At 49.9% G+C, this 27,733-nt stretch overlaps 1 protein-coding gene across 2 annotated transcripts; it reads left to right on the top strand.

The window, feature by feature from the left end:
• Positions 1–18,029: 18,029 nt before the first annotated feature.
• LOC123424690 (zinc finger CCCH domain-containing protein 53-like) lies at positions 18,030–22,090 on the top strand. Of its 2 annotated transcripts, none has more exons than XM_045108354.1 (9): positions 18,030–19,426; positions 19,514–19,699; positions 19,795–19,980; positions 20,078–20,166; positions 20,263–20,532; positions 20,621–20,738; positions 20,875–21,105; positions 21,219–21,298; positions 21,443–22,090. In XM_045108354.1, the coding sequence occupies exons 1-8, from the start codon at positions 18,438–18,440 to the stop codon at positions 21,250–21,252; spliced, it is 2,103 nt and encodes a 700-aa protein (XP_044964289.1). In that variant the 5' UTR covers positions 18,030–18,437; the 3' UTR covers positions 21,253–21,298; positions 21,443–22,090. The 2 variants fall into 2 exon arrangements, with proteins under 2 accessions (XP_044964289.1, XP_044964290.1); XM_045108355.1 differs by having other exon boundaries at positions 18,033–19,426; positions 20,263–20,523.
• The last annotated feature ends 5,643 nt before the right edge of the window (positions 22,091–27,733 follow it).

Here is a 27,733-nt window from a genome sequence, read left to right as displayed (position 1 = left end):
TGGAGTGCACCTAACTGCTACCTGGAAGGATTTCATGGATCTCCTTCAGGTTAGGGATGAGGGCCTCAATACTCCTATTGCCTTGCGCCCCCATGCCAAGCCTCAAGCTGCTGCCAAGGAGAAGCTGCACCCTTACCTCACTGTGAAGCACACCCCAGCTGGCGAGGTATCTTATGTCATGGACCCCTTTTTGGATGTGATGCACCGCATTTTTCGCAACATGTTGTTTCCCAGGGTTGGCAACAAGGACCAGGTTCACTCTTACCTGGTAGACATGCATCTAATGTGTCAGAAGGGGAAGAATCGTCAGTGCAAGCCCCTTGATGTCTCTCATGTCATGTGGAGTGAGTGGTACTCCGCAGTCATCAAACGTAAGGTCCCAATCTACGGTCCCTACCTGTTCTACTTCATCAAGACCACTTGGACCAAGACTTTTCCCGGGGCTGAGTTTCTTGCTCATGATTGGGTCCGCCATGAGCCCATCAAACTGCGCCAGAAGGACAAATGGGCCAACACCTCCTCTCGTCCTGCTGCCCCAAGGGATTCTGATGAGGATGTGCCTGATGCTGAGGATGAGGCCCCTCCATAGGCTCACCGACAGGGTGAGGATTCCCACATGCCTGCCTCTGCGGAACCATCATGGGCCACACGGCTCACCGACAGGATGAAGACCCTGTTCTGCATGCAGGCCAAGGGCCAGTACAAGACCCATGTTGCTCAGAAGGAGAGTTGCCAGCGCGACAAATTGATCATGAGGAAGCTTGACCTGCCCTTCTCTAGCGGTTCTGAGCGTGAGATCACCCCGGAGGCTGAATGGATGGCGAAGCACCAGTTTCAGTGGGCTGCATCTGAGGAGGACACCGCCGATGACTCAGATGAGGAGTATCGTGATGAGGAGGACGCCGACTGATGTTTCTACCACCTGGGTCGTAGGGCCCCTCTCAGCCTTTTTGGTGTTCCGATACCAAAGGGGGAGAGAGTGTAGGATTTGCTCGTTCTCTAGGTTTTCTGGTTATTTGGTTTGATAAAACTTGGTTGCTTTCGTTCGTTGCTTTTGCTTTATGATTGAGACTATGAGTCGTCAAACCCTATCATGGTGTGAGATATATGTTTTATCTTCCTTATCTTTTGTCTTAGTATTATCAGTTTTATCTATCTTGTTATTAGCCTGTGAGACATAGTATCTTGTGCCAGTATTCCTTTGCTCACATGCTTTGCCATGCTTCAATATTCTTACATCTCTCGTACATATGTAGTAAGGATGGCTTAGTCTATATAATCTAGGGGGAGTGTTCTCTCTGTGGTTAGTTGTTGGTATGCACATACCCAGAGGAAACTAGTCCCCTTGTGATATCTTTGGAGCTTGCATATGCCTATCTATATTGTTCTCTGCAAATCCAACATTGTCATCAATCCACCAAAAAGGGGAAGATTGTTAGGGCATATTTCTCCTAAGTGGTTTTAGTGATTGATGACAATTGTTGTGCGGACTAATCTTGTGTCCTGAGCATTTCAGAATATTCTCTTCTAGGCACAAGATGACTCGACTGTTGGGGAACGTCGCATGGGAAACAAAAACTTTCCTACACGCACGAAGACCTATCATGGTGATGTCCATCTACGAGAGGGGATATTCGATCTACGTACCCTTGTAGATCACACAGCAGAAGCGTTAGTGAACGCGGTTGATGTAGTGGAACGTCCTCACGTTCCTCGATCCACCCCGCGAACCGTCCCACGATCAGTCCCACGATCTAGTGCCGAACGGACGGCACCTCCGCGTTCAGCACACGTACAGCTCGACGATGATCTCGGCCTTCTTGATCCAGCAAGAGAGAAGGAGAGGTAGATGAGTTCTCCGGCAGCGTGACGGCGCTCCGGAGGTTGGTGGTGATCTAATCCCAGCAGGGCTCCGCCCGAGCTCCGCAGAAACGCGATCTAGAGGTAAAACCGTGGAGATATGTGGTCGGGCTGCCATGGCAAAGTTGTCTCTAATCAGCCCTAAAACCTCTATATATATAGGGAGAAGAGGGGGAGCCTTGCCTTGGGGTCCAAGGACCCCCAAGGGGTTTGGCCGAGCCAAGGAGTGGAGTCCTCCCCTTCCAAACCGAATCCAACTAGGTTTGGAAGGAGGAGTCCTTCCCCCTTTTCCCACCTCCTTTTTTTCTCTTTGATTTTCTTCCTATGGTGCATAGGGCCTTCTTGGGCTGTCCCACCAACCCACTAAGGGCTGGTGCGCCACCCCCAAGGCCTATGGGCTTCCCCGGGGTGGGTTGCCCCCCCCCCCCCCCGGTGAACACCCGAACCCATTCGTCATTCCCGTTACATTCCCGGTAACTCCGAAAACCTTCCGGTAATCAAATGAGGTCATCCTATATATCAATCTTCGTTTCCGAACCATTCCGGAAACCCTCGTGACGTCCGTGATCTCATCCGAGACTCCGTACAACATTCGGTAACCAACCATATAACTCAAATACGCATAAAACAACGTCGAACCTTAAGTGTGCAGACCCTGCGGGTTCGAGAACTATGTAGACATGACCCGAGTGACTCCTCGGTCAATATCCAATAGCGGGACCTGGATGCCCATATTGGATCCCACATATTCTACGAAGATCTTATCGTTTGAACCTCAGTGCCAAGGATTCATATAATCCCGTATGTCATTCCCTTTGTCCTTCGGTATGTTACTTGCCCGAGATTCGATCGTCAGTATCCGCATACCTATTTCAACTCGTTTACCGGCAAGTCTCTTTACTCGTTCCGTAATACAAGATCCCGCAACTTACACTAAGTCACATTGCTTGCAAGGCTTGTGTGTGATGTTGTATTACCGAGTGGGCCCCGAGATACCTCTCCGTCACACGGAGTGACAAATCCCAGTCTCGATCCATACTAACTCAACGAACACCTTCGGAGATACCTGTAGAGCATCTTTATAGTCACCCAGTTACGTTGCGACGTTTGATACACACAAAGCATTCCTCCGGTGTCAGTGAGTTATATGATCTCATGGTCATAGGAACAAATACTTGACACGCAGAAAACAGTAGCAACAAAATGACACGATCAATATGCTACGTCTATTAGTTTGGGTCTAGTCCATCACGTGATTCTCCTAATGACGTGATCCAGTTATCAAGCAGCAACACCTTGTTCATAATCAAAAGACCCTGACTATCTTTGATCAACTGGCTAGCCAACTAGAGGCTTGCTAGGGACAGTGTTCTGTCTATGTATCCACACATGTATATAAGTCTTCATTCAATACAATTATAGCATGGATAATAAACGATTATCTTGATACAGGAATTATAATAATAACTATATTTACTATTGCCTCTAGGGCATAATTCCAACAGTCTCCCACTTGCACTAGAGTCAATAATCTAGCCCTCACATCATCATGCGAATTACATTGTAATAAATCTAACACTCATACAGTTCTGGTGTTGATCATGCTTTGCCCGTGGAAGAGGTTTAGTCGGCGGGTCTGCTACATTCAGATCCGTGTGCACTTTGCATATATTTACGTCCTCCCCTTCGACGTAGTCGCGGATGAGGTTGAAGCGTCGTTTGATGTGTCTGGACTTCTTGTGAAACCGTGGTTCCTTTGCTAGGGCAATGGCACCCGTGTTGTCACAGAACAAGGTTATTGGATTCAGTGCGCTTGGCACTACTCCAAGATCCATCATGAACTGCTTCATCCAGACACCCTCCTTAGTCGCCTCCGAGCCAGCCATGTACTCCGCTTCACATGTAGAATCTGCTACGGCGCTTTTCTTGGAACTGCACCAGCTTACCGCACCCCCATTAAGAATAAATACGTATCCGGTCTGCGACTTAGAGTCGTCCAGATCTGTGTCAAAGTTTGCATCAACGTAACCCTTTACGTCGATCTCTTTGTCACCTCCATACACGAGAAACATATCCTTAGTCCTTTTCAGGTACTTCAGGATATTCTTGACCGCCGTCCAGTGATCCACTACTGGATTACTCTCGAACCTGCCTGCCATACTTATGGCCAAGCTAACGTCCGGTCTAGTGCACAGCATTGCATACATGATAGAACCTATGGCTGAAGCATAGGGGACGGTGCTCATATGCTCTCTATCCTCATCAATTGCTGGGCACTGAGTCTTACTCAATCTCGTACCTTGTAAAACTGGCAAGAACCCTTTCTTGGACTGTTCCATTTTGAACCTCTTCAAAACTTTATCAAGGTATGTGCTTTGTGAAATTCCTATCAGGTGTTTCGATCTATCCCTGTAGATCTTAATGCCTAGAATGTAAGCAGCTTCTCCTAGGTCCTTCATAGAGAAACTTTTATTCAAGTAATCCTTTATGCTCTCCAAAAACTCTACGTTGTTTCCAATCAGCAATATGTCATCCACATATAATATTAGAAACGCCATAGAGCTCCCACTCACTTTCTTGTAAATACAAGATTCTCCAACCACTTGTATAAACCCAAATGCTTTGATCACCTCATCAGAGCGTTTGTTCCAACTCCGAGATGCTTGCACCAGCCCATAAATGGATCGCTGGAGCTTGCACACCTTGTTAGCATTCTTAGGATCGACAAAACCTTCGGGTTGCATCATATACAACTCTTCCTTAAGGAAACCGTTAAGGAACGCCGTTTTGACATCCATCTGCGAGATTTCATAATCGAAAAATGCAGCTATTGCTAACATGATTCTGACGGACTTAAGCATCGCTACGGGTGAGAATATCTCATCGTAGTCAACTCCTTGAACTTGTGAAAAACCCTTTGCCACAAGTCGAGCTTTATAAATGGTCACATTGCCGTCAGCGTCCGTCTTCTTCTTAAAGATCCATTTGTTCTGAATAGCCTTGCGGCCCTGAGGTAGTACTTCCAAAGTCCATACTTTGTTCTCATACATGGATCCTATCTCGGACTTCATGGCCTCTAGCCATTTGTTGGAATCTGGGCCCACCATTGCTTCTTCATAATTTGTAGGTTCATTGTTGTCTAACAACATGATTGACATGACGGGATTACCGTACCACTCTGGAGCAGCACGTAGTCTCGTCGGCCTATGTGGTTCGACACGAACTTGAACCGGAGTTTCATGATCATCATCATTAACTTCCTCCTCAACCGGCGTCGCAATGACAGAGGTTTCCCCTTGCCCTGCGCCACCATCTAGAGGGATGAGAGGTTCGACAACCTCATCAAGTTCTATATTCCTCCCACTCAATTCTCCCGAGAGAAACTCCTTCTCGAGAAAAGCTCTGTTTTTAGCAACAAACACTTTGCCCTCGGATTTGAGATAGAAGGTGTACCCAACTGTCTCTTTTGGGTAACCTATGAAGATGTACTTTTCCGCTTTGGGTTCCAGTTTTTCAGGCTGAAGCTTTTTGACATAAGCATCACATCCCCAAACTTTAAGAAACGACAACTTTGGCCTTTTGCCATACCACAGTTCGTATGGTGTCGTCTCAACGGATTTTGATGGTGCCCTATTTAAAGTGAATGCAGCTGTGTCTAATGCATAACCCCAAAACGATAACGGCAAATCGGTAAGAGACATCATAGATCGCACCATCTCTAATAAAGTACGATTAGGACGTTCGGACACACCATTACGCTGTGGTGTTCCACGCGGTGTCAACTGTGAAACAATTCCACATTGTCTTAAGTGAGCACCAAACTCGAAACTCAGATATTCACCCCCACGATCAGACCGTAGGAACTTGATCTTCTTGTTACGATGATTTTCAACTTCACTCTGAAATTGCTTGAACTTTTCAAATGTTTCACACTTGTGCTTCATTAAGTAGACATAACCATATCTACTCAAATCGTCAGTGAAGGTGAGAAAATAACGATATCCGCCACGTGCCTCTACGCTCATCGGACCGCACACATCGGTATGTATGATTTCCAACAAGTCACTTGCACGCTCCATTGTTCCGGAGAACGGAGTTTTAGTCATCTTGCCCATGAGGCATGGTTCGCACGTGTCAAGTGAATCAAAGTCAAGTGACTCCAAAAGTCCATCGGCATGGAGTTTCTTCATGCGCTTCACACCAATATGACCTAAGCGGCAGTGCCACAAAAATATGGTGCTATCATTGTTAACTCTAACTCTTTTGGTCTCAATGTTATGTATGTGTGTATCACTATCAAGATTCAATATGAACAATCCTCTCACATTGGGTGCATGACCATAAAAGATGTTACTCATAGAAATAGAACAACCATTATTCTCTGACTTAAAAGAGTAACCATCTCGCAATAAACAAGATCCAGATATAATGTTCATGCTCAACGCAGGCACTAAATAACAATGATTCAAGTTCATAACTAATCCTGATGGTAACTGAAGTGAAACTGTGCCGACGACGATTGCATCAACCTTGGAACCATTTCCTACGCGCATCGTCACTTCATCTTTCGCCAGCCTTCGTCTATTCTGCAGTTCCTGTTTCGAGTTGCAAATATGAGCAACAGAACCGATATCGAATACCCAGGCACTACTACGAGAGCCGGTTAAGGACACATCAATAACATGTATATCAAATATACCTGATTTTTCTTTGGCCGCCTTCTTATCAACCAGATACTTGGGGCAGTTGCGCTTCCAGTGACCCATACCCTTGCAATAGTAACACTCTGTTTCAGGCTTAGGTCCAGCTTTGGGTTTCTTCGTCGGATTGGCAACAGGCTTGCCGCTCTTCTTTGAATTACCCTTCTTGCCTTTGCCGTTTCTCTTGAAACTAGTGGTCTTATTCACCATCAACACTTGATGCTCTTTATGGAGTTCAGACTCTGCGACTTTCAGCATCGCAAACAACTCGCCGGGTGACTTGTTCATCCCTTGCATGTTGTAGTTCAACACAAAGCCTTTATAGCTTGGCGGCAGTGATTGAAGGATTCTGTCATTGATAGCCTCTTGCGGGAGTTCAATCCCCAGCTCAGCTAGACGGTTTGAGTACCCAGACATTTTGAGCACATGTTCACTGACAGACGAGTTCTCCTCCATCTTGCAAGCATAGAATTTATCGGAGGTCTCATACCTCTCGATCCGGGCGTTCTTCTAAAAGATGAACTTCAACTCCTGGAACATCTCAATTGCTCCATGACGCTCAAAGCGACGTTGAAGTCCCGGTTCTAAGCCATACAAGACTGCACGTTGAACTACTGAGTAGTCCTCCTTACGTGTTAACCAAGCATTCTTAACATCCTGGTCAGCCGTAGCGGGTGGTTCATCTCCTAGCGCAGCATTAACGACATAATCCTTCTTCCCAGCTTGTAAGATTAGCTTAAGATTACGAGCCCAGTCTACAAAGTTGCTTCCATCATCTTTCAACTTAGCTTTCTCTAGGAACGTATTAAAATTCAGGGTGACTGTCGCGTGAGCCATGATCTACAACACAAATATATTCAAAGTGGACTTAGACTATGTTTAAGATAATTAGAGTTTAACTTAATCAAATTACTCGCTAAACTCCCACTCAAAAAGTACATCTCTCTAGTCATTTGAGTGGTTCATGATCCACTTACACTAGCTCAAGTCCGATCATCACGTGAGTTGAGTATAGTTTCAGTGGTAAGCATCCCTATGCTAATCATATCATCTATATGATTCATGATCGACCTTTCGGTCTCATGTGTTCCAAGGCCATGTCTACACATGCTAGGCTCGTCAAGCTTAACCCGAGTGTTCCGCGTGTGCAACTGTTTTGCACCCGTTGTATGTGAACGTTGAGTCTATCACACCCGATCATCACGTGGTGTCTCTAAACGACGAACTGTAGCAACGGTGCACAGTCGGGGAGAACACAATTTTTTTTTTGAAATTTTAGTGAGAGATCACCTTATAATGCTACCGTCGTTCTAAGCAAAATAAGGTGCACAAAAGGATTAGCATCACATGCAATTCATAAGTGACATGATATGGCCATCATCACGTGCTCCTTGATCTCCATCACCAAAGCACCGGCACGATCTTCTTGTCACCGGTGCCACACCATGATCTCCATCAATGTGTCGCCATCGGGGTTGTCGTGCTACTCATGCTATTACTACTAAATCTACATCCTAGCAAAATAGTAAACGCATATGCAAGCACAAACGTTAGTTTAAACACAACCCTATGGCTCGTGCCGATTGCTGTACCATCGACGTGCAAGTCGATATTATCTATTACAACATGATCATCTCATACATCCAATATATCACATCACATCGTTGGCCATATCACATCACAAGCATACCCTGCAAAAACAAGTTAGACGTCCTCTAATTTTGTTGTTGCATGTTTTACGTGGTGACCATGGGTATCTAGTAGGATCGCATCTTACTTACGCAAACACCACAACGGAGATATATGAACTGCTATTTAACCTTATACAAGGACCTCCTCGGTCAAATCCGATTCAACTAAAGTTGGAGAAACTGACACTTGCCAGTCATCTTTGAGCAACGGGATTACTCGTAGCGATGAAACCAGTCTCTCGTAAGCGTACGAGTAATGTCGGTCCAAGCCGCTTCAATCCAACAATACCGCGGAATCAAGAAAAGACTAAGGAGGGCAGAAAAACGCACATCACCGCCCACAAAAACTTTTGTGTTCTACTCGAGAAGACATTTACGCATGAACCTAGCGCATGATGCCACTGTTTGGGAACGTCGCATGGGAAACAAAAAAAATTCCTACGCGCACGAAGACCTATCATGGTGATGTCCATCTACGAGAGGGGATATTCGATCTACGTACCCTTGTAGATCGCACAACAGAAGCGTTAGTGAACGCGGTTGATGTAATGGAACATCCTCACGTTCCTCGATCCGCCCCGCGAACTGTGCCGCGATCAGTCCCACGATCTAGTGTCGAACGGACGGCACCTCCGCGTTCAGCACACGTACAGCTCGACGATGATCTCGGCCTTCTTGATCCAGCAAGAGAGACGGAGAGGTAGATGAGTTCTCCGGCAGCGTGACGGCGCTCCGGAGGTTGGTGGTGATCTAATCCCAGCAGGGCTCCGCCCGAGCTCCGCAGAAACGTGATCTAGAGGTAAAACCGTGGAGATATGTGGTCGGACTGCCGTGGCAAAGTTGTCTCAAATCAGCCCTAAAACCTCTGTGTATATAGGGGGAAGAGGGGGAGCCTTGCCTTGGGGTCCAAGGACCCCCAAGGGGTTCGGCCGAGCCAGGGGGGGAGTCCTCCCCTTCCAAACCGAATCCAACTAGGTTTGGAAGGAGGAGTCCTTCCCCCTTTTCCCACCTCCCTTTTTTTTTCTTTTCTCTTTGATTTTCTTCCTATGGCGCATAGGGCCTTCTTGGGCTGTCCCACCAGCCCTCTAAGGGCTGGTGCGCCACCCCCAAGGCCTATGGGCTTCCCCGGGGTGGGTTCCCCCCCCCCCCCCCGGTGAACACCCGGAACCCATTCGTCATTCCCGGTACATTCCCGGTAACTCCGAAAACCTTCCGGTAATCAAATGAGGTCATCCTATATATCAATCTTCGTTTCTGGACCATTTCAGAAACCCTCGTGACGTCCGTGATCTCATCCGGGACTCCGAACAACATTCGGTAACCAACCATATAACTCAAATACGCATAAAACAACGTCGACCCTTAAGTGTGCAGACCCTGCGGGTTCGAGAACTATGTAGACATGACCCGAGTGACTCCTCGGTCAATATCCAATAGCGGGACCTGGATGCCCATATTGGATCCCACATATTCTACGAAGATCTTATCGTTTGAACCTCGGTGCCAAGGATTCATATAATCCCGTATGTCATTCCCTTTGTCCTTCGGTATGTTACTTGCCCGAGATTCGATCGTCAGAATCCGCATACCTATTTCAACCTCGTTTACCGGCAAGTCTCTTTACTCGTTCCGTAATACAAGATCCCGCAACTTAGACTAAGTCACATTGCTTGCAAGGCTTGTGTGTGATGTTGTATTACCGAGTGGGCCCCGAGATACCTCTCCGTCACACGGAGTGACAAATCCTAGTCTCGATCCATACTAACTCAACGAACACCTTCGGAGATACCTGTAGAGCATCTTTATAGTCACCCAGTTACATTGCGACGTTTGATACACGCAAAGCATTCCTCCGGTGTTAGTGAGTTATATGATCTCATGGTCATAGGAACAAATACTTGACACGCAGAAAATAGTAGCAACAAAATGACACGATCAATATGCTACGTCTATTAGTTTGGGTCTAGTCCATCACGTGATTCTCCTAATGACGTGATCCAGTTATCAAGCAACAACACCTTGTTCATAATCAGAAGACCCTGACTATCTTTGATCAACTGGCTAGCCAACTAGAGGCTTGCTAGGGACAGTGTTTTGTCTATGTATCCACACATGTATATAAGTCTTCATGCAATACAATTATAGATGGATAATAAACGATTATCTTGATACAGGAATTATAATAATAACTATATTTATTATTGCCTCTAGGGAATAATTCCAACATCGACGCCCCTCGGTGGTTCTCGAAGACGGATTTTCTTCTACGTTTCTCTTCCTAGTTTGAGTAATGGGAAAGTCTTCGTATTAAGAGGGGGTCCGCGTCGGAAAGGTTTGGGTGGAATCCTCATGCACACACTTCATGCACCCACCTATATTTTGGCCTCAATGGAGCACCAATATGTGTGTTTCTATGCCTATGCGAAAAGGGTAAGCGGTAGTATCGCTGTACCAGCGGTAGTACTGCTAGCACATCGGTAGTATCGCTCTCAGAGCGGTAGTAAATTTTTACTACCGCTCCAAGAGCGGTATTGCCGCCCCAGATGCGGTAGTAAACTTTTACTACTGCTCCAGGAGCGGTACTACCGCCCGAAGTACGGTAGTAGTTTTTCACTACCGCTCCAAGGGCGGTACTACCACCCTTAGTGCGGTAGTATTAATTTACTACCGCGCCGGCGAGCTTTTTCTCGCATACTTTTTAAAGGAGGTGGTGGCACGGTAGTATCCCGGTACTACCGTGGTTGGTGAGAAGCTGAGCGGTAGTACCGCTCTAGGTAGAGGTAGTACCGCTCTAGGAGCGGTAGTACCGCTCGTGCATTTATGTGGTAGGTGGGTAACGGGTGGATCTGCCCCCCTACTATATAAAGGCATCTTCTTCTTCCTAGAGCTCACCTTCAACCCCTCCAAGCTCCATTGTTGCTCCACAAGCTCTTTTAGCCCGATCTCTCTCCCTAGCCAATCAACCTTGTTGATTTTCTAGGGATTGCTTGAGAAGGCCTTGATCTACACTTCCACCAAAGGATATTTGATTCCCCCTACTAATCCCTTGCGGATCTTGTCACTCTTCGGTGGTTGAGCACCCTAGACGGTTGAGGTCACCTTGGAGCCACATTCCATTGTGGTGAAGCTCCATGGTCTTGTTGAGAGCCTCCAAGCTTTGTGTGGAGATTGCCCCAGCCTTGTTTGTAAAGGTTCGGTCGCCGCCTTCAAGGGCACCTATAGTGGAATCGCGGCACCTTGCATTGTGCGAGGGTGTGAGGAGAATACGGTGGCCCTAGTGGCTTATTGAGGTGCATTGTGCCTCCACACTGCTCCACCGGAGACGTACTTCCTGTCAAAGGGAAGGAACTTCGGTAACACATCCTCGTCTTCATCAGTTCCACTTGTGGTGCTCTCTTACCTTTATTTTGCATTTGTTATTGTTGTAGAGTATCTCTTACTTGCTTCTTTACTCGTTGTAAGTAGCATCATATAGGTTGCTCACCTAGTGCTATTTTAGAGAACCTTTATGTTGCTAATCCTTATTTGTTAAGAAAAGCTAAAAATTGGTAGTTGCCTATTCACCCCCCTCAAGTCAACCATATCGATCCTTTCATTCCGTAATGTATAGTATCATATGTTAGTATTCCCTCCGTCATAGTTTACACTGCGTGCAGCCCAGATCGCTGGGATCAAGGTATGAAACGATTGGCTCTATTTTCCTTGAGGCGCTCGAGTAAAAAAATCAATGAAGTTAATCCATGACGCCTAATTAGCCGAGAAGTTAATGAGCAGTTAATTCCTCCTCGTGTAAACGAGACGTCCTTGTTGCATGCATTGGTGGAGACCAATTCCAGACCACATTCACATCATGCATGTAGTTAGTACTACTACTACTACTCTTAGAGCATCTCTAGTAGAGCCCTCAAACCCTTAAAAATAACCGTTTTTTACAGTTTTCATCGGAAAAACGGCGTAGACTAGAACCCTTAAACCCTTAAACCCGTAAAAAAATATTGAGGTCCAACCCTCAAACCCCTTCCCAGCCTGTAGAAGTGAGGGTTGGGAGGGAAAACTGCCCCCAACCCACACTCATTTTCCCACCTCGTGCGGGAGGCACTTGGTTCCCCCGAGCGGGAGGAAGCCGCCTCGGCCGCCGCCGCCCCTCCGCGCCCCGGCCGCCGCACCGCCGCCACTCCGCTCCCCGGCCGCGTCCCCGCCCCGCCCCGGACGCCGCCCGCCTGCGCCCCGCCTCGGCCGGCCATCCCCGCCCCGCCCTGGTGAGATTTTTTTTTTACTTTTTACTTTTTTTTATTTTTCCTTCATTGGCATTAATTGTAGCCACTTGGTATGTAGATGGACTCGTTGTCGGATTCCGTTATTGTTTTATGTCAAATGTGATTGAATTTGTGATATGTCTTATGATGAAATGTGATGAAATGTGTGATATATGAAATGACAGTTTTAAGGGTTGGGATTGGGGCAAAGACTAGAACCCTCAAACCCAACCCTTATAACGGAATATTCTGTTATAAGGGTTGGGTTTGAGGGTTCTAGTCTTTGCCCCTGTTTTTCAACCCTTAAAAGTGTCAAAAATGGTCAATTCTCAACCCTTAAAACTGGTTTTAGATTTAAGGGTTTGAGGGTTCTACTAGAGATGCTCTTAGGCCTGTGCCAATGTATCGTCTCTTATCACGTTATCATATGAGCATTATAATTTAAGATACAACTATGCCAATGCATTATTTCTTAGGCTGGCTATAGTGGGAGTAACTTAGGTAGTATCATATACTTGGGACTAGCAAACATGCTGATGTGGCAGACAATTAATGAAGAGAGAGAGGGTTAGAGTAACATAGATAGATACCATAACATCTTAAATGCTATGCTACTATGTGTCATGCATGTTAATAAACGATGCCATCTATGATACTAGTTTATGATAATATGCATTATGGAGGTAGTATCATACAATAGTATCATATGCATTATACTACTATATGATACCCTCCACTATGGTCAGCCTTATGAGTTGTATCTACATTTAATAATTTGAGATAATGTATGCATGTGATTGGGCTAGAACCATTTTTTGCATATGGCCACGTGCAAGGGTTGTATGTTAGCTAAGATACAACATCACTCTTTGTCTTCATTAACTAGTATGCCACATCAACAAAATGCCTATGAAATCGTGCTAAGAAACTAGCATTGACAAGGGTCTTAATCACTCATGCATGATGTAGTACTAGGTAGTAAATGAAATGCGCCTTAATTCTTGTCAATTTTAAAAATGAATGAAATCTAAAGGTGCCTTCTAAACTGTGATGGAGAAAGTATCAGATAATATTTCATTTATTGGCATACATGATACATAGTAGCATAACATTTAATATGATACGGTATATCATGATATGATACTCATTTCTTTTTTTATTTAATTCTATGTCATCTCATTAAAATTGTCTAATTAACATGCATGATACCGATACTTCCATTACGATCAGCCTTATATTATTACTAACCGTGACCCAACAATAGCTGCAACTTAAGACGGTCCCCAGTTTGGTTTGCTGCCGGTCGTGCCAACAAGGTCCATGATCTACGTATATTTAGGTATTCACACACCTAGTGTTTTATCAGAACCAATCTATGAACACCCCCAATATTTTCATCGAATCATCTCAGACGCGGCGTCTCACGGTGGTCGATCGGTACAAGCCTCAATGCAAAAAGGATAAGTATTACTAGTACAAATGCCCGTGCGTTGCATCGGGCGAAGAAAAAGGTACAACCAGCTTTATATTGCACTGTGTACCATTTTAGTAGACATCAATAATAAGGTAAAACTGATTATTGCTTTTTGTATAATCAAGTTTGGACGTGAAGAAGCCAACTTAGCATTCTTCATCAGATGCAATGACAGTTTTGCATGGAATAGTTTGTCAATGATTTTTTTGGGCTTTTCTGATAAACATGAAAATTTCCTTATTTCTAATAAAAATTTAGGTTTACTTAAAAATTGGAACACTTCTTAAAGAATCTTGAATGTTATGAAAATGTTCCAAGTCTCGGTCAACCTGTATATGCATGTCACTGTTTGGTGGATTGACAATGACAGGAAGAAAGTTGCAAGGTGCAGGGCGGAGAGTAAGTGTCATGAGATCAATCAATCAATCCATCCATCCATCATCACAGAGGAGAAGAAGGAACGAAATGCATATGTGACTCTAGGAATTAAGATGAAGATTGCTGTCAAAATCTCTGAACTTCACCACACATGCAAATTAAGTGTGAAACTTTTCTCTGTTGTTGAATCAAAGTTTCTACTTCTATTGGACACCAGATTTTGTCACACCACTGCTAACTAACTAACCTTGAGTCCTTGACCAGAAAGAAACTATTGCAAAGTATACCAAAGAAAGAGAGTAAGAACAAGATGATGGTACCAAAGAAAGAGAGTAAGAACAAGATGATGATGATGATGATGATGATCGATTAAGCATCCCAGGGATGGAGCTCGGGCAGCTTGGCCAGCCTCACCATGCTCTGCTCGACGACGCCATTGGACCGCTTGCAGGACAGCACGCCGAGCCCACGCCCGAGCACGCCCCACCGCCTCTGAACCTTGTTGGGCTCCCTCGCGGCGCCGCTGGCCTTCTCCTTCGCGCCGTCGCCGCCGCTCTTGGTGCAGGCCAGGTACGCCGCGAGGAACGGGCCGTCCTCCGGTCGGACGGCCCTCGAGAAGCCCCTCGCCGCCGGCCTGCCGGGCGGCGGCGGCACCGACAGCCGCCTCGCCAGCGCCGGCACCTTCCTCTGGCCCTCCCACACGCCACCACCACGTGCTTCCGCCGGCTTCTTCATGGCCGGGTCGTGCTTCCACGACAGGTCGACCTTGCACCATGCCAGCCGCTCGAGCCGCCGCGTTGATCCGATCCGGATACTGCGCGAGTGGTTTGCGGGTCGAATAGGCAAAACTGCAGGGGTGTTTGTGTAAGAACAAAATGACGGAAGACGGTTCGTTGTGACTTAAAATTGAACTGCGGGTTTATGAACAGAAAACGGAAGGACCTTTTTGCAAAAATGCCACGACGGACGACCAGAAACCCTATTTGCTTTATTATTATGGAGAGATATGCTCTCTTTTCAGCATTGATATGCCTACAAATTTCCGGACATGTGTATATACAAAATCATCCGTAACAGTATGGACCACAGATAAACCTCACGCCATACGCACGCACTGTATCTCAAGAGGAGACCCAAGCAGACCAAAAGATTCAGGTACGTTTTCATCGAAATTCGCTGGCTGTTTTCAGACAACGACATGTTTTTTTTTTCGTACTCGCGTGCGCTCAGTTCGCGGGGCAAGCAACGGAGCCACCGGGCATATTTTCGTTCACGAAACCAAAAGGAGAAAGGAAGAAGAGAGAGCAAGTGGGCACTTGGTCGGAACAGCCGACGTGACAGTCGACACGCTGTCCACGGCCACACGCCGGCCCGCACGGCGACGCGGGACACCGGATCGGGGCGAGCCACGCCCCCTCCCTCCATGTGAGGCTCTGAAACTGGGAGGCGCCTTTTCCTCCCTTTCTTTTTCGTACTCGCCGGCGGGCCCCACTCCCCAATCTACTCCCGCCGTATCGTAAACAAGCAATTTTTACGTGAACGCTCACCCGTACGTACTCCACACCGCGCCTGTCACAGCGTGACGACGCAAGCAAAATCATAGACTAATCGAAAGATCGAGTTCAAAAGACGATTTGAACTGCGCTAGCGGACAAGCGATCGTGGCCCGTCCGTCTCGCTGTCAGACGCGGCCATGCACAGCGCGGATTCAATACGGCATGTGCCGCCGTGGCCACAGGGCGGCAAAGGTGCTGTGGACGGGCCGCCGTGCATTTGACGAATGGCCATGCACCTGCCTGTGCAGTGTGCACGTACCTACGACCCGAGTACGTACGTACGTATGGTTGCGCGGTATCGGCTGCGCCCCGTTCCGTCCAAGACAGGCGACATGACATGACATACATGGTCACGCGACGTCGTATTTCCCCAGCTGTGGCGCAGCCAGCGTACCAATTCCGGTAGTAGCAGCAGTCGTCGAAAGATTGTTCCTGCTTACTCGTAAAGACATTTCCGCCAGGTCCAATCATCACTACTTCCATACGGTATGAGCAGGAAGTGAATGGGTGAAAGAGACGCAGACGGCGACGCGGCCCTCCAAAACCTTATATATATAAAAAAAAACACGGCTGCTGGCCTCCACCATGATGCCATCAGTTTGTAGGAAACGGAATGAAGCCCAGCGCCGGGTGTGAAGGAACGATGGAGCGAGCGGAAACGGCAGGGCCTCCATTTATGTGCGCGCGCACGGGATGCCACTGCCAGTCCTCGCCGCGACCTGCGCGCGCGCAGCGCAGGGCAAAGGCCAGCGCGCGTGCACGCGAAAGGCGGTGAAAAGAGAGCAGCAACGGCGGCCAACCAGGCGCGCGCGGGCGGCAAAAGCCCCCGTGCATTCCCCCACAGGGTCGTCGCGTCTTTTCGCGCCATATCATCCATCATCCGTGGGCATCAGCGCCGGTCACACTTGGCTTTCGTTCGGCTTTTCCCCCTGCCCCTGCGACCGAATTCGTTTCGCGGCCTCGACCACGATCGTGAGCTCCAAGCGCTCTCGCCGCGGCCGCGCGAACGGATGACCGGCGGCCGGGAGACCGACCCGCACGGTCGCGAGTTGATCCGATCGGGCACGCACGTAGCACCGGCTGACGCGGCAGCGGCCGGGGGACAGACAGCGGCCGTCGCGCGCCCAACAACAAGCAAACAGAGCAGGTGGGCCCTACGGAGAGTGACGTGGAAATTGCAGTTTATCCGCATCATTTGTTTTTCATTTCATTTCACGTATGCTGGATTATCATTCGACTGTGCGTGACAGGGGAGTATTTCACGCTCCATTTTTTTGGGTTTGATCACTCCAGTGGAGGCCGAGAGGGAGGAGGAAAGCGACGGCGAGCGGGGGCGAGGGAGGATGACGGGGAACGCCCCGATAGGGATGCTCCCGCTCCGTGCGGCTCGTCCCAGAAAAAGCTACTCGTTCGTGTTTGCAGAACCAAAATAAGTAATTGGCGCTAGTTAGGGCCAGCACAATTACTTGGACAACAATAATCTCTGAAGCAGCGAAAAGAGAGAAGAATACTCGTGTTTACTCGTACATGGCAGTGGGGCAAACGACAAGGATCTGGGAGTAAACAAACCTTGTGAAGCGACGGAAAGGCGAGCGAGGCGAGGCGAGGCTAGCTCCCGCTTTAGCTTGGCTACGGGGTATCAAACGGAGTATAAAAATGTCGGGCCGGGCGCCATTCTTATCGCGAAAGGCCGCCGCAGCGGCAGCAGCGGCCGCGGCGAGGGAGCAGGACAAAGCGGGCCGGGACGGCGACCGGAGTGGGCGCCGCCCGCGCGGGGCCCCTCCCGGTCAGCACCCCAGATCGCGGCCGCTCCGGTCAATCAATCACAGACAGATCCACCCGGCCACGAAATTACCGCGCAGCACAGTAGTTTCTTACCGTCAGATTGATTGAACGACGGCACTGTTTGGTATTCCTATCCGTCCGTCCGTCCAGAGAGCACAGGAAGAAGGCAGAGAAAAGAAAAGGCGGAAAATAAAGGGCGAGAGCGAGGCGGTCAGTGACAGAGGCGGTGGATCGGGTTTTATAAATGGGGGCCACGGAGATCCAGATCTATCCCGCCTGAAACAAACCCCAAACCAAAAACACCGCAGCAGCAGATAAAAACACCGCAGGACAGACCGCGGCAGCCAGGCAGTGGCATTTTGCGGGGACGCCCCCGCGAGTTTTCTTCCGTCACTGGCGAGGCCCCTCGTCCTCTCCCGGGGAAAAGGGACGGCGGCCAGCCCAGCTTATACATAGGGAGATTGGGATACAGCGCGAGGGCCAAGGAAGGGAAGGGAAGGTGCGCACCACCCTCGTGCCGCTGCTGCAACTAGTATAGCCCGCTCGCTCGCTAGCAAGCTAACCCGCGAAGGACCTCTGGGGATTGATTCATGGAGTCGCTCGTCTCCGGCTCGAGCCATCTCTCTAGCTAGCTAGTCGTTGGTTGTTGTTGTCGTGCGAGGAAGGAGGGAGGAGGAGGAAGGGGGTGTGAGGTTGTTTGCGGGCTAGGGTTGGTTGAGCGGGCTTCGTCGATCGGCATGGACGCCTACGAGGCGACCAAGGTGGTGTTCGCGCGGATCCAGGGGCTGGACCCGGACCACGCGGCCAAGATCATGGGGCTGCTGCTCATCCAGGACCACGGCGAGAAGGAGATGATACGCCTCGCCTTCGGCCCGGAGGCGCTGCTGCTCGCCGTCATGGCCAAGGCGCGCAAGGACCTCGGCCTGCTCCCGGCGTCCTCGGGCCCCGGCACGCCCACCTCCGCCGCGGCCACCGGCCACTCGCCCTTCATGCTCTCGCGCCAGAACTCCGGCCGCGGCGGCGGAGGCACGGCGCCCTCGCCGCTCTCGGTCTCGTCGCCCTCCTCGTGGGCCCCGCCCCCGGTGTTCTCGAGGAGCAACAGCGTCAGCAATGGCAGCGCCGCGGAGGAGATGGCGGGCGTCGGGGAGGAGCTGATGAGTCCAGCCAACGGCCCGCAGTCGCCCTTCTTCGGCGGGGGCGGGGACTCGCTGATCCTCGACGAGCTCCACCTGCAGGACCAGCTCGCGTTCCTCAGCGAGGGAGGCATGGGCGGGGGAGGGCGCCAGCTCCCGCTGTTCGACAACGGCGAGTGCCGCAGCCCCAGCGGCGGCGACGGAGGGCTCTTCCCGTACGGCGCCGGGTGGGCCAACGGCGGGCCGGGGCACCGCAGGAGCGCGTCGGTGAGCGAGCTCTGCTTCGGGGGCGGCGACGGCCTCGGCTGGAAGCCGTGCCTCTACTACGCGCGCGGGTACTGCAAAAACGGGAGCGCCTGCCGGTTCGTGCACGGCGGCTTCCCCGACGACCTCGCCGGCGCGAAGATGGACCAGGCCGCCGTGGAGCAACAGTGCCAGGACTTCCTCCTCCGCTCCAAGTCCCAGCGCCTGGCCGCGGCCGCCGGCTTCGCCTACTCGCCCACCGGCTCCCTCCCTGGCTCCCCCTCCGCGGCGAGCAAGTGCCTCAGCTTGCTCCTGCAGCAGCAGCAGCAGCAGCAAAACGACGGCCAAAGGTAAATACCCACCACCCTCGCCACCTACGAGCTCCTCGCTCTCGTTTCTACCGGCCGGCAGCTCACCGGTTGCTCTCCGATTCGCAGGGCCGCGGCCGCGGCTGCCGCAGCGGCGTTGATGCTGGGCGGCGACGAGGCGCACAAGTTCATGAACCGCCCCCGTCTCGACCGCGGCGACTTCGCCAGCATGATGAACCCGGGGTCCCGGCAGATTTACCTCACCTTCCCGGCGGACAGCACCTTCCGCGAGGAGGACGTCTCCAACTACTTCAGGTAACTTCACCGTGCTCGCCCGCACACCACAGCTCTACCTCCGCTCCGGCTGCAAGCCTCGCCGGTATTAACCTTGCTCTTCCTCCGAACCGCAGCATCTACGGCCCTGTCCACGACGTGCGCATCCCCTACCAGCAGAAGCGCATGTTCGGGTTCGTCACCTTCGTCTACCCGGAGACGGTGAAGCTGATCCTGGCCAAGGGCAACCCGCACTTCATCTGCGACGCGCGCGTGCTCGTCAAGCCCTACAAGGAGAAGGGAAAGGTCCCCGACAAGTTCAGGCAAGCCCATGGCGATCCATCTTTGCCGCTTGCTTCCGGCAGCAGTAACTAACCACAACATCCCCATGACCATTTATTTTCCGCTGCTGCTCTGCAGGAAGCAGCAGGGCGAGAGAGTGGACTTCTCCAGCTGCGGGTCTCCAACCGGGCTGGACGCCAGAGACCCCTTCGATCTCCACCAGATTGGTTCGTCATTGTGACATTCAGTTGCTAGCTGCAGCTTCAGTGTTTGTTGATTGTTTTGATGCATGATAAGTGAGTGTGTGCTGGATTGGATTCCAGGTGCGAGGATGCTGCAGCACTCCAACAGCGCCAACGAGATGCTGCTGAGGAGGAAGCTGGAGGAGCAGCAGCAGGCGGTGGAGCTGCAGCAGGCGATCGAGCTTCAGAGCCGGCGCCTCATGGGGCTGCAGATGCTCGACCTCAAGACACGCTCGGCCGCGGCTGCCGCCGCCGCCACCGCGCCGACTCCCATCGCCAAGCCGTTCAGCCCCACCCACACGACTGCCACCACCCCTACCCTCGAGTCGCCGCCCGATTCCGGTATTACCTGTGTGTGGCCAACAGAGAACAGCTTATTTACCTGGCCACAACAGATGCAGTGTTGCTCACATTTGCTGTGCTGATCTTCTTGTAACAGGGGAGCAAGGCAATGGCTGCGGCTTCCTTTTTCCTCACAAGAATGCGGTCAACGGAGCTGATAAGGATGAAACCTCAGGCGATTCCACCACCAGCCCTAACACTGACAGTGACCAAAGGTGGAATTTAACGCTAAACAAATCACCATCATCATCACCATTTGTTCCTTTCATCACACTTAGCTTTCATCCAGCAGTGCAGGGAAGTAAGCATTTCACCAAACTGATCTTTTAGCCCCTTGTGCTAATCCTGCAGCGCGGAGCATAATCTCCCGGACAGCCCGTTCGCGTCGCCAACCAAGTCGGGGGCATTCGCCCGTGATGCTTTCGCGCGAACCGATGCGGAGATCGCCGCCGCCACCGCTTCGACTGGTTGCAACGCAGCCTACAACGGCAATGGCACCAGGAATGGCGGCATTACTAACCATCTCCTGCCCCCTGCATTGGACATACCTTCACCAAAACCTTACTTCTTCCCCATGTCCAGGTGTGCTTAACACTATCTGTATGGCCTGTACATAGTTGATGGTTCCATTTACTATTGCAAATCGTGTGTTGTGGGGTAGCATGATTGGTTTTCTGAGAGTATCATGGATGCAGGCTGTCCTCCGATCACGGCGCGATCGGGATGTAAAGTAGCGCTGAATGGAAGTGAGTGATACTACTACTGCCTAATCATAGTAAGCACCGCCTCTCTTTTACCATGTCTATCAACACTTTGTTGCTCCCTGGTAAAATCATGATATGCTTTTTTCACTTATTGGAATGATGGTGTCTTAACCTTGGATCCTTCTCTGTGTTTTGCCATCTCTTTTGTTGTGCAGGAATACTAGCAGCAAAGAAAAAGGAATAGTGCAACATAGGAAAAAAGAGTGAACAAGTTGCAGCATAGTTTTAGTTTCAGCAGCCCCCCCCCCCCCCCCCTTTTTTTTTTTTTACTTTTTCAACCTTCACCTCTCTTCAATTTGATGGTGCCAGCTGATTCAAACCACAAGAGGAGAAGGACAAAAAATACTACCACTACTAGCAACCCCAAGGCTTTTTTTAAAACAGAGTGTCAGATACGTTAGGCCCCCCCTCCTATTATCTCCACCATATGCATTAGTTACTGTTAGTTGATTATTATTACTACTACTAGTACTACCAACCAATACTATTACCACCAACCCGCCATTGATGTGCCACCAAAGCTCCTGGCAAGCCAAGCCAAGCCACCGCCACCATAATAGCCAACTAGCCCTCATGTTAGTAGTAGTGGTTCGTAGCACATTAGGTGTGATGTTTAGCCAAAAGTACAAAGGAATACTACCACAATGTATGAGATTATTATTACACTAGTGCTCTGCTCGCTGTATTGCAAGACAGTGCAACAGGATACCACAAGTGACAGGCAGGGAGGCATAGCTAGCTAGCCGTGTTGGTTGTTTACGTATGTATAATTTCACTTGATGAATGAAGATAATGAACAGGTCTGTCCGGTCTCGGTGCTGTGGGCGTGTTGAGTGTAAACCAGAGGAGAGGACCACTCGGTCACTGTTGCCGTGCCCGTGCTGCAGCAGCGGTAGGGCGGGGTGTCAGCGTTGGCCGTGGATCATGGTCCCTTCTTCCTCGGCCACAGATGCAGCCCACTGCAGAAGCTGTGTTTTTTTCTCTTCCTGATTTTTACCTTCTCCTTCTCTCCCTTTTTTTCTCTTCCTGATTTTCTCTCCCTGCGCCGTTGCTTTCCGCCGTTGTAGCAACGCATTGCCGGACGGCGACGAGATGGAACGGAGGGGACATGCTTTTCCTCGCGACGCGTAAAAAAAACGACGGGATGCCCACGCCGTCCGCGTCCGGAAATCGGATGAAACGGATACGAATGCGACGTCGGGATTATTGTTACTCGGAACCGAAAAACCAAGCGCTTGAAAAAGAAAAGGTGACACCGGTAGCCACGATTATTCCCGTTGGAGATTAGATTGGATTAGACTGCTGGTGGCGATTACGTACGGTTGCTAATCATGTCAGCAGCCAAAACGAATTCGGCCGGGTGTAGTCAGCAGAGAGACGGGAGGAGGAGGAGGAGGACGAGGACGAGGGCTCGTTGCTTTTTGGGACGGGATGGGATGGTGGTGGTGCGCTCCCGGCGGCGTCGCTCTCCGGAGGCGGAAAGGCGCCGCGCCGGGGTCGGATTGGAGGCTGGGAGCGGCTCCAGATGTCTGGGCGCCGGACCCGTGCTTTTCTAATGACGGGTGATTAGGCTAAGTGCTTGCCGTTTTCAGGTGCTTTGGCTCCGGGATTAAAGCCACTAATCACCCGGAATAATTGCTGTTATGATATTGCCTCCTATGTGCCATGGCTATGGCCATGCTTTTTTCCCTTTTTCCCTAAGGCTATGAATTTTCTCCGGACAAAAATATAGTAGGGTTCCTAAGAAGGAAAACACTACCCTTCAGCCGGCTGATGCACATAGCATTACTTTGTTCCACCACGATTCTATCTGAAACTCTGTTCCGACACCTTGTCGGAGGGGGATCAATGACGGAGGGTCTATTCATCATTCTTGTTGTCCTCGTGCTGATGTGTGAGTAGTTTATCATGTCTATGGATCCGTAGTTCATATCTAGATGACTACTACGGCCCCAGAAAGAACACCTGTGTTGCTCCTATCAAACGTTATGTTTAGGGAAACTGCACAAGACCCAATACAGGTGTGGCTCTCTCATATATATATCGAGGTACACAAGGTACAAATACAAGATATGTGGTATACACAAAAGCTATGTATAAACATTGTCTAACACCTCTCCTCAATCTTAACTGTGTTCTGAAGTACAAAGCAAGTTAAGATTGCGCCTACAACTTCCAAACTGAGGTTGTGGAAGTGGCTTCGTGAAGATGTCAACAAGTTGATCTTTGGAGGAGATGAACTTGATATGAAGAAGCTTCTGTGCAACACGTTTCCTCATAAAATGATAGTCAACTTCGATGTGCTTGGTACGAGCATAAAAAAACTAGATTATATGAAAGGTATGTCGCAGCAATATTATCACACAAAGAACTGGTGGCTGCTCTTGAGAGACTCCCAACTCTTTCAACAGAGACTGTACCCAAATGAGCTCATTCGTGGCATTGGCAACTGCCTTGTACTCTGTTTCAGTGCTACTTCGAGATACTGTAGCCTTCTTGCGCGCACTCCGTGTAGTCAAGTTGAGACCAAAGAAGACAGCATAACCCCTCGTTGGTCGCCGGTCATCCAGGCTCCCAGCCCAATCTGCATCAGAAAACGCAGAGAGGATACTCGAGGAGGTAGACCGAATATGCAAGGCATAGGAGACAATATGAGAGATATAACGCAATATACGCTTCAGAGCTGACCAGTGCGAAGTCCGAGGAGCATGAAGATACTGACTGTGACAGCCCGAGACCGACGTTCCAGAAGATTCCCCTTTATTTCCGTTTCCGTCGTGTGGTTATTTTATTTTGTGGCATCATCATGTAGTTTGCATCATGGCATCATGCATGGCATCATGTCAACTGTGTTATTTGTCGGTGTTGCTTGTTGCTCCTTGTTGTGGGTGTTAGTGCCTTATGAGTGGCGTTGTTTGTTGGCGTGATGACAGTGGGTGCAACAGAGCCACTACAAAACCCTGTTGCAGCGAGGACGTAAAACCCTTCTCTCCTCTCTATTCTATTTTGTGGTTGCGTAAAAGATTTCAGTTTTAACCCCCTTTTAAAAAAATCGTCTTTTTAATAAAAGTCCTTTTATTAAATGTGGGGGCAACCCTTAAGTTTCCTTTGGTTTTTTTCCTTTTGTTTATTTTCAAAAAAATACAGTCTCATTTTCTTTTCTCTTTAAAAAGAGCTTTTATTTTATTCTTTTAAAAACAGGGTTTTATATATTCTTCAAAAGGTTTCAATTTTATTCGTTAAAAGATGCCCAAGCTATTTTTATAGTTGGGGTATATTTTTCAAAAGAGCCCAAAAGCATTTTTCTATTTTGTTAAATCCTTTTCTTTGTAAGTTTTCCGTTTTTTAAAATAAAAAAACCGAGAGAGAGAGAGAGAGAGAGAGAGAGAGGAGCCAGCCGGCCAAGGCCCAAGGCCCAGCTGGCCCAACCATAGCGAGCTAGCCTCGATCCCCCTGTTCCCCTACTCGCGCCGTCCTCCCCTCTCCTCTGCGCAGCCTCCCCTCGTCCCGACCCCCTTCTCCCTCCTCGATCCCCTCCAGGGCCCCGATCCCCTCGCCCTCGGCCTCGCCCTCGCCATGGCCGCCCCGCCGCCTGCAGCAGCTCTCCTCGCCTCCCCGTGCCGCCAGCAGCTCGCCTCGCCTCGCCTCCCTGCCACATCCTGGTGGCCGGTTCGAGGGCTTCCCCGCAGCTTCCACGTCGAGCTTGCCGTGCCCCGCCGCCTGCGCCCTCTCGCCGGCGCCGCCCCGCCATGGTCGCCTCCTCTCGTCGGCCTCGCCCCTCGCAAGCTCGCCATGCCAGAGCCGGCCGCGTTCCCCGCGCCGCCTCCCCGAGATGCGCCGCCAAGCCGGTTGCTCGCCTTGAGCCTGCCAGTGTCCAACCTCGCCCCATGCCGATCTCCCGGGTGCTCGCCGATGCTCCGCTGGTGCAGCTTGCCGCCGTTTTACTGCTGCTGTTGTTGTCGCCAATGTGCCTGCTGCGCTGCCTTGCTATTGCCTGCCATGGCGATGCTGTTGCTGTGCCGAAGCTGCTGCGTAGCCTGCCGCTAGCTGCTGCCTGATGCTTTGCTAGTTGTTGTGCTAGCCGATGCTAGCTAGCTGATGCTTGCGAATCGGGCGGCCTTGCCTGTTGTTGCCTGATGCTTGTAGCCGAGTTTGGTGTTCCTGCCTGTAGGTTGCTAGGCTGATGTAGCGGCTTGCTGTGCTTGCTGCCGCCTGTGCATGCTGCCGCGGCCGTAGCTTGCCGCCGCCGTTTTGCTGCTTGCTGCTTAGTGCTAGGCTGCTAGCTGCTGCTAGTAGATGCCTGATGCTGCATGCTTGCCTGCTTGTGCTGCTTTGCCGAGCTGTTGCTGTTACTGTCAAGTTTGTGAGCTAGCTGCTAGCCGTGTAGCTACCGCTGGCCGATGCTCTTGCTGCTGCCTAGTGCTTGCTGCTGCTAGATGGTGTTGCTTGCTTGCTTGCCTTGCTAGTTGTTGTTGTGTAGTAGTTGTTGCTGCTCTTGCTTTTGCGTGCTTTGCTGCTAGTGCTAGTTGCTAGTTGATGTAGGTTGCTAGTTGCATTGCTAGTTGGCGTAGCGTGCTGCTGTTGCTATTCCGCCGTTGTTGCTAGCCGGTGCTGTTGTGTCGCCTGCCATCCCCGCCTGCCGTGGATCATCGACAAGTTCGCCGAGTACCACGACATCCTCGACGAACCCCGAACATCTACGGACCCGTGTTCGAGTACCGATGCCGAAGACCCTTGTACCGACACCAAGCGAACGACTACCGTCGACGAGACCCGAGTACCTCGACTTCCACGACGTCCGCTATGACTCGAACCGCTCCGATATGCACGCGTCGAAGGTATACGTTGGAACGTGTCGTGTACCGAACGCATATGATGTATGAGATGTATGTATGTTTGCGCCAGATATGTTTGCCCGTTGCACGTTGTCTTCCTTTTTGTTGTGGCCCCGACACCTGGGAACCCGATAAACGGGATCACCCCATCTTTATTTGGGTTGTCACGCACTCGCTCCCTATTCGTTGGCACCGATATCTCGATGAGTTATCGGGTTAGGAACGTTGCCATGGCTTCGTTTCCGGCTTGCCGCCATGGTTCCCTTTCGCTCGTCGTGGCGACTCATTCTTCTTTTCTCTTCTTGTCGTGATGTTATGAACTTGCATGCATGACGCATTCATGGCATGATATCTTGTGTCGCATGTCTCTTGTAACGTAGCTCCGTTCTATGCTCCGCGCGTTAACCGACTAGGATGACATGTAGGATCATCGCTTCACCCCTTGCCATGTTAACAACAATTTAATATTGCCGTGTAAATAATCGGGAGTGAAATAAATAATTAACGTGGAGTTTCGTCGATATGCAACTCGTTGCATATCGAGCTTCACTTAATGTGTAGTGTTTGCGTGAGGTGAATTGCCATGCCATCCCTTGCATGTTGAACTGATCATGCATCATAGTAGGTTGTGCATCATGTTGTGCATCGTGTGGAGAATATTTGTGTTGATGTTTGTTTCCGGTTTGCTCCGTCTCGATAGAGTTCCGCAAGCGTGTCGGAATGTGAGGACCCGTTCGACTACGTTGGTTCGCCGACTTCACGGAGTTGTTGTTCTTCCAAGCGGGATCTCAGGCAATATGACCATTTCCCTAGATACCATTACTATCATTGCCATGCTAGTTATTTCGATGCTATCGATTATGTCTCATTGCCTACCACATGTTAAATATCAGCCTCTCTACAATGCCATGAAACCTTCACCTGTTCGACCTAGCAAACCACTGATTGGCTATGTTACTGCTTGCTTAACCATGTTGTTAGCGTTGCTAGTTGCAGGATAGTTGCTTCCATGTGATAACATGGGTTCCTTGTTATATCACCATATTAAATGCTATTTAATTTAATGCACCTATATACTTGGTAAAAGGTGGAAGGCGCGACCTTTCTAGCCTGGTGTTTTGTTCTACCTTTGCCCCCTTAGTTTCGGCTACCGGTGTTATGTTCCATAATTGAGCGCTCCTAGCACGATCTAGGTTGTTATGGGGACCCCCTTGATAATTCGTTTTAGATTAAAGCTGGTCTGGCAAGGCCCAACTTTGGTACTACATTTGCCTAACAACTAATGAACTGCATAGGGAGTAATTAACCTGAGGAAATTTAATCAACCCCCGGGCCAGTGCTCCTCATGAGTGTTGGTGCACCCACCTAGCAGTCGGCAGTGCCACCTCGGGGCAACTCGAGGTTTGGCTACCGTCCACTATGCATAGACGGTGTGTCCTGAGAACGAGATACGCGGCTCCTATCGGGATCGTCAACACACCGGGTGGCCTTGCTGGATTAGTTTTACCTTTGATGGAATATCTTGTGCATCGGGATTCCGGTGTTGCTTTGGGTAATCTCAGAGTTGAGGTTTTCCACTAGGGAATTCGACGAGGTCGCGAGCTTCGTGAT

Source organism: Hordeum vulgare, chromosome 2H (assembly GCF_904849725.1).
Source record: "Hordeum vulgare subsp. vulgare chromosome 2H, MorexV3_pseudomolecules_assembly, whole genome shotgun sequence".
NCBI lineage: Eukaryota > Viridiplantae > Streptophyta > Magnoliopsida > Poales > Poaceae > Hordeum > Hordeum vulgare.
The sequence above is the reverse complement of the archived record's forward strand: the minus strand, read 5'-3'. Positions and strand labels throughout refer to the sequence as shown.

What these genes read in the sequence shown, in the direction of transcription:
- LOC123424690 (XM_045108354.1), top strand. Translation starts at nt 18,438, where the DNA reads ATGGACGCCTACGAGGCGACCAAGGTGGTGTTCGCGCGGATCCAGGGG. An exon ending in CAGCAAAACGACGGCCAAAG is followed by an intron (nt 19,427 to 19,513) that starts GTAAATACCCAC and finishes TCCGATTCGCAG; the next exon opens with GGCCGCGGCCGCGGCTGCCG. An exon ending in TACTTCTTCCCCATGTCCAG is followed by an intron (nt 21,106 to 21,218) that starts GTGTGCTTAACA and finishes TCATGGATGCAG; the next exon opens with GCTGTCCTCCGATCACGGCG.